Raw genomic sequence first — 14,210 nt, 5'->3', positions numbered from 1 at the left:
TAATACTCAGCAGTGTGACTATTAGCACCAATGCACCAGTATTTCTATTGCATTTCTCCAACCACTGGAGAGTTTGTATTTACGACTGGTACAATACAGATGTTACTACTATCACTACCACCACAAGAAGAACAACAATAAGTGTGCCTTCAACTAACAGAAGGCAGATATGTGGTGCTCAACCATTTCCTGCTTGTTAGAGGCACAAGCTAAAACCACACACAGTGGAATTACATCACATTGGCGTTTATACAGTATATAACTCTTGACATGTAGCTGATCAAGTGGACATTTGTTTAATGTTATGCACTCCTATTTTGGCTTGGGTGTTTTTCATTGTTTCCTGTTGTGCGTAGAACATTCTGCTGTTGCATTGTCGTCATTGATGTCATTGATATACTGTATGGTCACATTGAAAGTTTAATACCAAATGTCCTGGTGTGCAGTCCTTCCCTGGCAGCTTTAGCCTACTGCATGCCTTAAGGCTCTCAAACACTGAGTCGGTATTATTCGTATCCCTTTGTTTTTTTTCCATCCCTTTGATTTTATCCATCATCCGATCATAATCGTAACGCACACTGCCAATACTGTGATGACCAATTATTCCACAGTGCGGGTTCAGGCTAGTGAAGGTTCATTCATACTCCATCACACAAGGCTTTATTTTCTGAAAAGAACTGATCTTCAAGCTTGATGATCAGTATTTGTGTCTTCAAGAGACACCGTCATACTACAGAGTTTAATTAGACTTACGTTTTTCAGCATTCTCTGTAACCTGGTTAGATACGTGTCCCAGTATCTTCTAAAAGTGCCTAGTAAGCATTTTGAGATTGTTAAGATGATGTCATCCACCAACGATGAAAACACATATAAACACTCTTGAATACATTCCAAACATGTGTAGTGAGAGGCGGTAAAAAAAAGATTTGTAGCCTACACAAATTATTTTCACATTGTTGAGGAATATTATTGCAATACCACATGAAAAACTAAAAATAATGACCCTCATAATAAAAACAATCTCTCTCAGATTAATATCATGAATATAGTTTAAAGAAAGTCATGGGAAAAAAATATTGAAAGAAAAATAAATGGCAAATGAATACAATCTACACACAATATTCCAGCTCTGAACTCTATCTTGAAGTAGTGTCCTTTCCAGATATATTGTCTGTTCACAGGGAAGACTCTTTTTTTGGGGTGTGTGGGTGGTGTCATTATTTCCAAGGAGTGGTTAGTATCCCCTCACCCTCTCCTCTCTGTCTCTGTCCATTGGTGCCAGCACTGGAGGCTGACCAACACAAGCTCTCAAACACCACCTCCTCCACTAATGACGGGAGGAGAGGAGAGAGGCACCTCTGCCTCTCCGACTCCCCCTCTCTCTCTCGCTGTATTCACCCATCTGCCTCTTCGTCTGGTCTCCACTCTCACTTCCCTCCTTTTCTCTATACCTCCCCACCTTGTTTTTTAATCCACTCATCATCTGTCGACGCTGTCACCTCGCAGCTCTTCATCTGTACTTTCCCTCCGCGTGTATAACAGACCCTTCACTCTTTCCTGTACACTTCCTCCCCTGTCTCCCTCTCTTTTCATCTCCTCTCTCTCTCTCTCGTAATGCCTATACCCTCTCAACTCCCCTCTGGCTCCTCTCCCTCCGGTGCCTCAGCCCTCGTTCGTCCTGTAGCGGAGGAGGGCAGGAACAAAGGGCCCCTGAATGTCTTCCTGGAGAGCGCTTCTTAAAACAAAAGTCAAATTGTATTAGAGCTCCCCGCGCGTTAGCGAGTGAGGCGGTGCCAAAACGTGGACGGACCCACAGACCGCACTTTCAAAATAATAATTACGCTTTGAGAGATGGAGCGAGGGAGACAAGAGAGCAAGAGGAGAGAGAGGGAAGACAGCAGAGATCTGTGTTTTTATTTAAGTGCTCCGTTGAATGACTCAAAATAGTAGAAGCAGCTGCTATCTGCAGCCAAGGAAAGGGGCCTGTGAGGTGGAAGGAGGAGAGGGATGGGGAGAGCATAATGACATTAAGCAAATGACAGTGTTTTATCACAGGACGTTATCACAGGATTTTAACGTTGCGAGGTCATAACCTTGCATGGACCAAACAGAGGATCAGTGAAAGGACAAATGTGTTATCTCAGCCTAGCCTACATTCACTGCTGACATCTGATGACGTGCGGTATAATTACGTGATCAAACATGTGATGTGTCAATTATCACCATTTATTTCATATTGATTTGGGGATAACGTAGCTGCGAGTACCCCCCCCCCCTTTCTGTATCCCAGCTTGGGAGATGGTTCGGTATTTTGTGTGGCAGTGAATAAAAGTGTTCCTATTAAAAGCCTCCTTATTCGGATCTGAAAACCAAGGTCATGACAATATTAAGTCATCTCATATTTAGAACAGCGATATGCTACTTTATTATCACACAGCCAAGATGAGAAGTCTACTTAGAAGACTCTTGACTTTCAAAATGTTGACAAATTACTGACAAAATGCTCTGTTGCTTTTACCCGTCAACTTCAGAGTCAATCTTATTTCAAGACATGATTTTTTTTTAACATGGCTTGATATTTGCTTTTCTATTTTTACATTGAATGACAACTCATGGATATAAAAACAAATACACATTTGTAGATGGCTATGTGTACTAACCATGTAAATGTTTTGGAAATATTAAAGTTCATGGTGATGTGACTTTCTGAAAGATGTGTTTTGAGGTTTACACATGCTCAGCTTTATTCAGCTTTTCTGGAAACTCGCGAAGGCTCTTGTAAAGTTCCGACACTATGTAGGCCTAGCAGGAGGAAACCCCAAATATCACAACACACAGTAGCAACCAAAAATAAACAGAATGTGTCTTAATACATGTGAATGTCCAGCCTGTCATTGGTTTTCCCATAAACTGTTACGGCCATAAATCTTGTTTTGCTTCTATATTTGACAAGCAACCATCTTCTCCAAAGAAAGCATTGGCACCGTGCGTTCGCAACTTGAAAATACATACACGGTAGTACTTGAAAACCACAATTGCAGGTTTACATCCATAAGACGCTCAAGCAATGATGTTCATTGTTACTGAGGAAATATTTTCAAGAGTATCAGGTTTTGTTTGCTGAGGCTCATTTAGAATAGACATGGTGGAGTCTATAGACTTAATTTTTCTCTGGCAGAACAACAGACCTTAATGGAAGTGGTCGTAAGAGTTCTTTCAACAAACAGAAAGGTGTAGCCCCTATATGGCTTTGTTAATTACTATTGCTCAATGCACCACTGTTTATTTCAGCGACAGTCGCCTGTGAATCTCATCAAAGGACAGCCCATTAACATGGAGATGCTCTCTTTACGTTGGCTTTGAGGATGAGATAATTAAGTGCCGTTTTCTTTGGCACTGTGGCCTTTGCCTCGCTTGTCACCGACTGAGGAGTGAAGTGGACTAACGTATTTTCCATGAGCCACTTCTACTGGTGCCTATTCAAACAGTCAATAAAGCAGGCAATTACTTATAACGACCAAATGCTTTCATCGTTGTCTGTCAGAACATTAACTAGAAAGATAACCTTATTAGCAGTGGCCCAGTGCAGGACTGCCCTGCAAAGTAGCACATGTGTGCAATAAATTGCTCCCTAGAAGAAAGTTATATGACAGGTCATCGAGTCTCCTGTTCGTCATAAGTCACTCATGCTGGATCCCCCTTATAGCACTTGCCCCTTACTCTGTCCCTAAAAACAGAGGATTATAAAAGGGGACAAAGAATTATGGGGCAGGAGAACAGCTTTTACAACAGGGGATGTGGTCACGGTCTCTTGTTAGAGTCATGTTTTTTTTTTACTGTCTTCTATTTTGGAAATTCATATGTGAATGAATGCGACAGATTTCGCAGGTGCTCATTACGATGACCAGTGTCACCCCTGTCTTTTCCTGCCCTGGGTTCCCTTCCCTGCTTTAAACCGCACAGCCATGAACTATGCTGAACTGGATTTGACATGAAGCCTGAAATAATAATCCAGCTTCTCGGAGTACAGGAATCTATCCCTGAAAGGAAAAAATACAGGAGATACGGTCTTAAACTACCTTCAAAACGGGACAGGAACAGTAGTTCTGCTCCTCATTGCTCTAGTTACTCAAGCAAGCACTCTTTGTATATGTTTTAATTTCAGTGTTTAATGGGGTGTTTTGGAGGTCAGAGTCACTGTGAACGGATGCAATCACACTGGCCATGCTTTAAAAAGCCGGTCCACAGTTCCTCTCTATGTGTCCCATGTTTCCATGTAGTTCAATCAACGGCTCAACTCATGCATTTGGAGAACTGCCTGTGGAGAATGGCCTTGTTTATTATGCCGTATTAAGTTGAAGTCTAAAGTGCATCTAGCAGGTGCTTGTGACCACAGTGTATTTGTTTTACTTGCGTAAAAGACCCCAGCCTGCCAGGCCGTTTCATTTATGTCATTTTAACGAACAGCAATTTGGCTCACTAATGAGACCCAGGGTTAGATATATTACGACCCTCATTTATCTTTCTTTCTTCCCTGTTTCGTTTGGTCACTCACTCCCTAGACTTCTCGGTTGTTCTTTCTTACTGCACAGGCAGACCCCACAAACCCACCCACACACAAACGCTGCGACTACGTGGATCTTCAATGCTTCCTAATTTTAGACGGGCCATCATCGTCGTTCCAAATGAAATACCTGGAGGGAGAGTCAAACTCATAAATTCAGCGCTCTAACAACAACATCTCCCAGAATGATCTCTCTTTCGTTCTAAAGATGAGCTGCTGCTGCCTCCCCCTCCCCCTGAGGCTCTCATGCTGATTGATTTACATGCAGGCCTGCTCTCGTACGAATCCTGACGGTTCAGAAGACAAAACCGTTCCACCTGCTGTGCTTATTTGCTTTGGGATACACTGTGTGTGTTGTCATACCAGTCAGTCATGGGACGCTACAGGCAGGCAATAAGAAAAGGAGCAGGGGTTTGATTTGCACAAATTGCCCTGCCATTCTTTTTAGTCAGGATGAAGGAGACGGGGGTTTATTCAAATCGAAGGAAAACATGTCTGCGCTCCAGATATAAATTATGTGTCTGGGACCACGCTTGAGCTCATAGGAGTCGTCCACCGCCGTGCTGAGGAGCTAGAATTGGTTCGAGTTATCTTTCTTTTGGAGACTCGCCCCATTTATTGTCTGAGATGACTTCTGACAGGCTTGACTGCAATTGGTCTGAGTGTGCATGTGTTTAAAACTGCTGCAGTCGTCTGGTTCTTCTCCAGTGGCATCTTCGTGAATAGGATAATGGCTGCTGTCATATGCAGTTTATTTGATTGTTTTGCTAAAATTCTGTCAATATTCCTAGAGTTTTGTAAAAAGAAAAACATTTCCTACCCACTTAAGACTCATTTGAGTATGACAATAGCGAAATAGCAGATCTACAAGCTCACAATGCATCGCAATGCTATTTTTGAAACTTTTAAAAACGTTTTGGGAAAGTTGAAAATGTTCCCAAAATAGGGTGGTTAATATTTTTTTAACTGTTAAACACATTTAATTGTGATTATCAAACATATCAGACAAGTCTACATTTCCCAAAAGGAAATGCAGTATATCCTATTTAATTCAGTTTGACCAGAAGCAGCAGGGATAAAACATATCCCCTCCAGAGATTAAAAATTAATGACCAGAGGGGGGATATCAAAAGCAGAGACATTGATTTCCACATCTTTGGTATATGTAGGCTATTTACATATAGCCTCCGTTTTCCCATCCCTCATTTGACTTGGTGGCTATTCATGAATTTCGTGTGGGATCTATATGGCAGTGGTACTCAAACTTTTTCATGTCAAGGACCCCTAAATTCTTATGTATTTGGCGTGGACCCCCATCTGAAATGGCCATGGACCCCCAGAAAAGAAGATTTGTGTTAAAAAATGCTAAATTATTCAAACATTTCGAAAGATTGTAGATGATGTTAACATTTTAACATCATCATACAAAGATGTAGGGTAGTTAGAATTTCCAAGTAAGATTACCAGTATGACTTTCAAAGACATTTACACGTGAAAAGATTTGCTTCTTGCTTTAATTTCCCTCTGTCAAGGACGTTTCTCAAAATAAGTTCCTAAATTAGATGTTTGATTGGCATCAAGACTCAAGACTGATTAACTTTGAACTGAGTGAACTTATTTGCTGTGTCTAAACTGAGAAAATCCTAACCCAAATAGACTGTTTTCAGTGCCCAATGTTTGTCTCCAAATCACTGCCAAACCAGTAGTCAGAGGAAATAGGCTCTCAAATATGTGGTTGTGTGGACACTCAAAAAGGAAAAGCATACAGCGATTTCGTTATTATAACAACATTTGATTTGACATTTTGAGATTCTCAGACTATGCAAGTTGTTGTCTCCACACAGCCATGTTCAGTTTATTTTCACTGTTAAAGGAAAATAGAAATGCAATAAAAACTGTTAAAAAGAAAAGCAATAAAAATGAATTCCTGCACAGCTAATATAGGCAATTGATCTTTAAAAGTTTCATCAGTCGAGTTTCCTTCATACCCCACATAACGTATGCGTTTGCGTCTATTTTGACCCTTCTGCCTCTCTGTGATGTTTGGCTGTGTCATAGCAACATGTGGGGGAGGGGTGCGTCTCCATAGAAACCATACGGCTCAACTAACTCTGGCTGTAACTGCAAACATTTCCCACTAGAAAGAAGTGAACTAACTTTTGGTAAGTGTGCATCTTTAAATATTTTGGTTGCTCTAGTGACGTTAATTATCACCTTGTTCGTCAGTCAAAAATGTTCCATGTCATATCATAGGCTTAGGCTATTCTGTACATTTGTATGTGTTTTGGGGGAAATTAAGGGGCTCAAGCTAAAACAGAAAGGTGCATGGATGGCACTCACCTCATCGTCACGCGCTATTCCATGATTTCCCAATCAAGATTGATAGATTGTGGCAGGGAAGACATGCTGGCTCTATTCACGTTAGCCATAGTAGCACTTCCTTCACAGGTGTTACCAGTGATACTAATGAAGAAGGCTCTGTTCCATTTAGTGTAGCACAGTGGTCCTCAGACTTCTTCATTTCCATGACCCCCATAACTCTGAGAGTGTACAGATGGAACCAAATCCATTTGGTTCCATCTGTACACTCTCAGAGTTACAGACCCATAAGGGTTTGGTCCCTGTCCATCATTTAGCTGGGGATCCACTGGAACCCCCTTAAGTACCCCTGGGGGTCCTTGGACCCCACTTTGAGAACCAATGCTGTAGGGGGCGCAGTGGAATAACTAAAACATTTTTTTCCATCAGGTGAAATATTTTTCTTTTCTGGACAAAACGTGTATTTTAAACGTGAGGTAGGGGGCTCCGAGTGTTCCCACTAAGGAAAGACTGGAAAGTAGTCTTTCAACATCTTAAAACCGTCTTTGTTTTAGCGTTTTAGCGAAAGTGTATTTTACATTTTTACTCCCGCCATGGACCAGAATATAACTGTTGATGAGATGAACTCAATAACAGACCGCTAATCAAAGCCTCAGCTGCACCTGGCTCATATCAATCTGCGTGTTCTGATCTTTGCCGCAGGCCTATCTATCCAACATGACAGCCATGTAAACAGTCAGTCAGTCAGAATGCATTTACAGCTAAATAACACTCAAGAATGTTTTTTTTAAACCATATGAGGCGAGAAATAAACAATTCAGTTACAGAATATTCATTATTTTTATCAACACTTCACTTCCCATTGTTTTAGCCAACCAACTTGCACAGCTGGCATCAATTACGCTTCCTTTTAAAATCAATCAAAACGTCCTGTTGTTATACTTTTGGGTCCAGTAATTAATTTCTATATTAAGTAGCCGTGTAATAAGTGGGATAATGGAGCAGGTCATTATCGAGAAATAAACCCTGAAAGTGATTAGACCCAAAGCAGAGGGGTCGAATTAGCTTGATTCCTGCTCATCCCCATTGATTAACCATTGCATAATTTCAATAACAAATTAATAATAAAAAAAACTTTGTTTTTTATTTGTTTCTTTGTTTTCACAACATGTTATAGTTAGTAGGCTACTACTGAGAAGCAGTATTGCTTACTGTTTCAGCTACTTTAATGCTCATTATAATGTGGTGCAATTTCTGTCTGTTAGATCTTTGTCTCAGAGGACTGTGGACAGTTCAGAAACCTGAACTGTCCACAGCCCTCCTTTTGAGACACAGACAGAGTAGACAAAAAAATTACAATATTATAATGAGCATTAGTGAGTACTAATTATGCCCATGAAGATAGATTGAAAATGGGTGAAGTGGTCCTTTACACAGTTTTTTGTCAAATTCATGTTCACACTGGTGTCCCTTTGGGCATGTCATTTTAGAAACACATTTTCAAAAATGTCCAAAGCTTTTCAAACATTAAAAAAAAAATAACCCAACTACAACCTCACAATGCATGGCATCTCAAAGTGCTATAGGGCTATTGCGGTTTAGTGATGAATACAAAGTCACTTATAGTAATAGGATTCATTGAATATAAAATAGCCTACAAAATATTTCCCTGTTGAAATGTCAGTATGTTGCAGCTGATGTCATGGGAGCATCACTGACCAGAGCAGCCCAGTGGACCGCTGGCAAACTGGAAATCACACCTATCAATGAGTCCTTGTTGAAAGAGATCCTGCGCTTCGTGGAGAACTTCAGTTCTAGACACCCACAGGAGGCAAAGCACGTGTTCAAAGAGCCACTGCAGTGGAGTACCACCTTAGAGGCTTCTGATTTCAAAACAGACTACGACATCAGGTTAGTCTAATCATGAGGCCGGCAGCCTCCAGTATTATGTGTCTCTGCAGGATATGCTGTCACTGTGGTGTCCAGATCTGTTTTACCTCCACATAATTGTCCTGGCTCTATATTAATTTGTTTTTCAACTTCAGCACAGACTGAAAACATTCTAACCCACTTCGTGGCAAAGTTCTCTTCCGCTAATTTCTGCTTGTGGTTAGCTTTTCACCTCATAGCCGCAAGGCACAAAATGCCAAACACAGACTGTTTTCTCCAATGTGCAAGCCTGGCTGATGAACAGGTTGGGCTGCAATGACAGATATGATTCAACAAAAACATAATTAGAGCAATTAAATTGTTCTAATTATTTTGGCTATGCGAGCCAAAGTTTGATGAAGTATCAATGAAGTTCTAACAAAATGAGTTTTCTTTCCTCCTCAGTGGCACAATCGTACAGTCCCAAGAAAAGGACAGCAACGGACATCCCTTGTTGCAGCTCTCGCCTCCAACTATTTCTGTGCACAGCTTTGGCCAGCTCTCTAAACTGGTTCAGCTGGCACAGGATAAGAAGCTGAAGGAGGTTCAAGCTTGTCTGGAAGGTACAAGCATGGCCAACCTCAGGATGAGATTTGAATACCATTTGCATCCTAAGTAGTCCAGCCGCCAGCATAGTTCCATAACCCATAACTCCTTGTTATCTTCTACTTCCATCCAATTACACTGCCATCAGATAATGTTTGTAATACTTTACAGATACATTTATTGTGGGGGGCCAAGTGCCAAAACCAGATATGGTGATACAGTAGATGTTAGTCTGCCAAAGGGATACAGTACACAGAAGACAGTAAAACATACCCTATTTCCATTGCCAAGGGAGGGGTGTTGTATAAGTAAGATTATGTTAACTCAGTTTAAAAAAAGACCAAAACAAAACACAAAAGCATGTTAGCCCTCTGTAACAGAGGCTCTTGGGCAGTCTGGGACCTAAATCGGATAAATTTAGTCACGGAACTGAGCCTTTTTGTGGGACCCGGCCTCATTAAATCACACCAGAGCTCTTTCACGTGAGGGCCCTCCACTAACATTATGGGCCCTGTATCCACAATTTTAGAAACGCTGCTGTAAAGTATATTATATACACACAGTCACACACCATTGTAACCTGGAAACACAGGCTACATATAGCGTCTCACCAAATTGCATTGTCCCTGCTCAGAAAATAGAGACCCCGTGGTCAAGATTCTGGATGCCAGCTTCGCCACCGTCCTGGAGGTGGCGGACACCTCCGCGCTGGGTTTGGTGGACAACGTGAAGGCCGTGGACGAGGCAGGGGACTCTGAGCTCAAGGTTAAACTGTTCCTCTTGCTGCAGCATCTGGACAACCAGCTCCTCAGCAAGTCCCTCAAACAGATCCCACCGTAAGTGTAATACTGTACCTTTTATACCTCCTCCAAACATTAACCACCGTCCGCCATGGCATGCTGCTTTCACTTCGGTGCAATGTGTCCTTTTCTGATTAGAACAGGCAGGCAGTTTACAGACAGAACCACGAATGAATGAGATAAATTGCCTTGTTTGTTTTGTTTTCTTTTGTTTTGCCGTTTCATTACATTCATACGACAGAGAAGTAATGCTGAGCCCGGCGGCGGTGAACAATGAAGTGGAGCTGCTGAAATGCTTCTGCGGCGAAGGGGAAAAGAGGCTGTTGAAGTCTGTTCGATACACATCAGGTTTGAATTTACGCCGCCACGTTCCACCATGCGTTGCGAGGGGAAGCCATTGCTATTAGGGGCTAATACTGGATGTTCCAAAATATAAGACGTCTGTGTTTCAACCTCCCGCCCCCACATTTCCCCAACCCCACGCATCCCTCTGCAAAAAAACATGGAAGTCATTATATCTGTCAGACTTCAGTTTACTGAGACTTTGGTCAATTTATTTACTGTACATGCCTCGGTGCTGCATATTTGCAGCACCAATAAACATCCGTGAGAGGGCCATCCCCCCACGCACCAAGTGATAAATGCGGCCTTTGAAAAATGTGTCCCCCATATTGCTACAGGTAAATTGAAACCGTCTATGCAAATATGCTTCAACTGTGCGATGCCAGGCGGCCTTAAATTATGCTGGTGCCATGATGTGGCCCTGTTTCTCGGCAGATGATTTATAAAAGGGAATCAAATCATGACTCTAACCTGGGTCCGTCTCTCAGACCTGCGCCACGCGGAGCGATCTGTCACGGCTGACTTGGCAGCCCCGGCACTTGCGATGATTTCTCCTTTTGTGATGCTGTACTCTTTGAACCCATGGAAATTTACTCCCCCCTTTCTCCTTCTTTCTTCGGGCGGAAAAATGGTGATGTGACCTGATTTCAAGCACTGCTACATATTGATTACAGAGCCTGTTGTAGTATTTCTTCCCTGGCTGTCCGGGTGTGTTATCTTTCCACAGATTACCAGTTTCCCAATGGCTGTCGCAGCCCTCCCTGGAGGCAGGTGCACGATGAGATATGTTACCTCGCCATTGAGCCTTGTGACACTGAGACCCTCTTCATCACCTGTAGCACAGCTGGGGTCTTCTTGAATGGGGTAAGACTGACAAGATAGTGCGACAGTGCACTACTGTATATACCGTTAACATGATTGAGTATAGTTTAGAATTTTCCCTCCATATGACAGTGTTTTTAAGGAGCTTAAAGATATACAGTACTTTAAATGTTGGCAAACTGTTTTATTGACCATGCAGTTCATCTCTTTTAGAAGTTCCATCCCTGTAAAAGAAAAAAGAAAAACTAGAAATAAATACCACATTGCGGTTGTATGCCTCCGCCAACCAGTTGCGGTGTACATACAGTACATGTCTGTCCAGACTCATAGTGTAGTAGTATGTAGTGACCTTGATGTAATTTATTTTGAGAGGTCATAATGACCTTGATCTTGCTCCATGAGTCCAAGTGGATCATTTTGTTCCGATTGTCATGAAATTCCCCAGAGAGTTATTGTGTCGTTTGGGACGGATGTACGGATGTACAGACGTACTGACAGACAACCTGAATACATAATACCTCCGGCCACGGTTATCTGCCGGCACTGCCGAAAAAGTGCTGCCATGTGTCTTTCTTATGCACAATACTACAGTAGTGCTGATTTCAATGCTTTTTGACCAAAGGAAATTTAAGGAATTCATTTTACACTGTATCTGTAAATCATGTGGTGTCACTGTCCATACCTAATTAACAGCAAAATAACCGATAAAATAAATATCATTCATACCACTGACAATTAGAATTTCTAAATCGTGACTTGTTGTGACCTAGCTTGTAGATCTGCTGTTTCTGAAAAAGTTTGTAAGTGATTAAGTAAGTGTCAATGAAAAGCAGAGAACGTATCAATCTCTGTAATATGGAGTGATTCCCAATGATTCCTGTGAGGCCTTGTTCAATGTTTACATCAACCCACGGACCTGAATCTGTGTGCAATTAATCATAAGAGAACGTTTTGCATGCCACGTGTCTTTCACTCTTCGGTTTCCTCTGGTGACAAGCCCCTACATTTCCTCTGTCTTATTTCTTCACCTGGAAATAGTTCAGCTAAGGTAAAAAAAAAAGAAAAAACACTACACGATAAATATCTGGGTGTTGCCCAATGGGTGACATTGAGGCAAACGAAACCACAAAGATTAGGACGGTTTTAGCCATAATGAAGCTGTTTAAGTGGGTTTAGACTTCCCAGCGTTTTTTTTTTAGGCAGCCCGGCGATAGTCTGAAATTTCAAACCTCAGTTATTCAAACAGACATGTGGGCAACATTATAATTGTGGTTTTCAGCATTAATGAGGCATTTTTTTCTCCTTTCCCAAACATTGTTTTCACAGGGCATAAAACAGGAGGAGAGCGAGGAGAACGCCTACGAGCGAACGAGTGATGTCTACAAAGACATGGTGACGCTCCTGAAGAGCCAGTCCCCCTATTTTGCAGAGAACATAAACGAGCAGGTAATGTTAATAATAATACTTTTTATTTATATTGCACTTTACACTTAAAACTAATCTCAAAGTGCTACAATTCAGGGTAAAAATATTTGCAACAAATATTACATAAAAAAAAGGTACTGCAGAATTCATTGCAGCGTTAGATGTACACTTTTAACTGCTTTCAACATGGCATCCCTATTTTGGGCATGTTCAAAATGTTTGAAAATAGCAGATCTACAAGCTCACAACGCGTTGTGATGTGACAAGTTGTGAGCTTGTGTTTTGGCTATTTTCGCTCTTCACTGCATGGCGAAGTTTATAGAGCTTAAGTGGTTAAGCACACTTTTTGCCCCACAAAAGCATGCAAGCCGGGTGCGTTCAAGTGCCTCTTTGTCTGTTAACTGGGCCCTCCTCCTCCTCCTCCTGATTTGACTGATTCTGTATATGAGTCATGTGTGTGCAGACTTGCATTTTGGGATTGTGAAGGCAGTGTCTGCTCCGCTCCTCTCGCTAGTGAGCTAGTGTCTGCTTGTCACTGTGCTGAAAACTCTGTGACGCGTCCCCCTGCTGCGCCTTCCACATCTCCCCTGGTTAACACAATGTCAAACAGCCCCGTAGAGACACACACGCGCGCGCGCACACCTACACACACACACACGCACGCACACGCACACACTCACCTACACACACGCACACGCGCACGCACACACAGTCATGTGCAGACATTGAAAATGCACATGATTCATTCAGTAGTGCTGTTTCCTGCTTAAGTGATTTGATGAAATAACAAATCACCTCGATAATAGCTACCAGCTGTGCACCAAAATCTGTTCATCATTTGAAAATATGAGAATGTATTTTTTTTCTCACTCGTGCTGATGTTTGTCGGAAAATGTGGCATCATCACAGGCTCATCAGAAGTCTGCGGGGCATTTAAGCCCCTCATTGTTGGGTGGCTGCTCACTATGCAACTCTCCCACCATCTCTGTAGACAAGAAGAGGCAGCTGCTGTTACAGCACGACCAATACATTGGTCATTTCTGACGACATCAGTATCGGCAATTATGCAGCTGATGTGTCCCAATTTTTTGCTTTCAAACATTTTCGAAAAGATTTGAAAAGGGCCAATAAGTGGTTAAACAAAGTATATATACTTAATTGTGTTAAATGTTTTATGTATCAAATAGATTTTTGTATTTATTTGTTTATTAGTTGAATGTTCTCAAATGCTATTGAAAGATTTTGCACTTCTCTTTTCTGTTGTTTCCTTTTTTTTGGTACAAAATGTCGGTCAAAACATTGGTAATAATCGATGGTCTTGGACTTTCTAAAATCGGGATCTGTATTGGACCTAGAAACCTGACATCGGTCGGCCTCTAGTTGCTGTGATCTTATAATGTTCCTTTTGCATACTTTTGGGGACACTCAACATTTTAATTGCCAATCAAAATGTAAATATGATG

General features: G+C 41.7%; 1 protein-coding gene across 1 annotated transcript in view; it reads left to right on the top strand.

Annotated features, from left to right (window-relative positions):
• Positions 1-8,585: 8,585 nt before the first annotated feature.
• The window catches only part of odad2 (outer dynein arm docking complex subunit 2), a gene marked incomplete at both ends in the record, with an annotated part of 82,654 nt that continues 77,029 nt past the window's right edge, over positions 8,586-14,210 (top strand). The window contains 6 exons of the mRNA XM_084048145.1: positions 8,586-8,794; positions 9,218-9,375; positions 9,993-10,194; positions 10,400-10,506; positions 11,228-11,364; positions 12,649-12,768. Of these exons, the coding sequence (XP_083904271.1) occupies positions 8,586-8,794; positions 9,218-9,375; positions 9,993-10,194; positions 10,400-10,506; positions 11,228-11,364; positions 12,649-12,768 (933 nt within the window). The remainder of the gene's footprint in view (positions 8,795-9,217; positions 9,376-9,992; positions 10,195-10,399; positions 10,507-11,227; positions 11,365-12,648; positions 12,769-14,210) is intronic.

Source organism: Gymnoscopelus microlampas, assembly GCF_963454915.1.
Source record: "Gymnoscopelus microlampas genome assembly, chromosome: 22".
Classification (NCBI taxonomy): Eukaryota; Metazoa; Chordata; class Actinopteri; order Myctophiformes; family Myctophidae; genus Gymnoscopelus; species Gymnoscopelus microlampas.
Note: the sequence above shows the minus strand (reverse complement) of the source record. Positions and strands in the feature narration are given on the sequence as shown.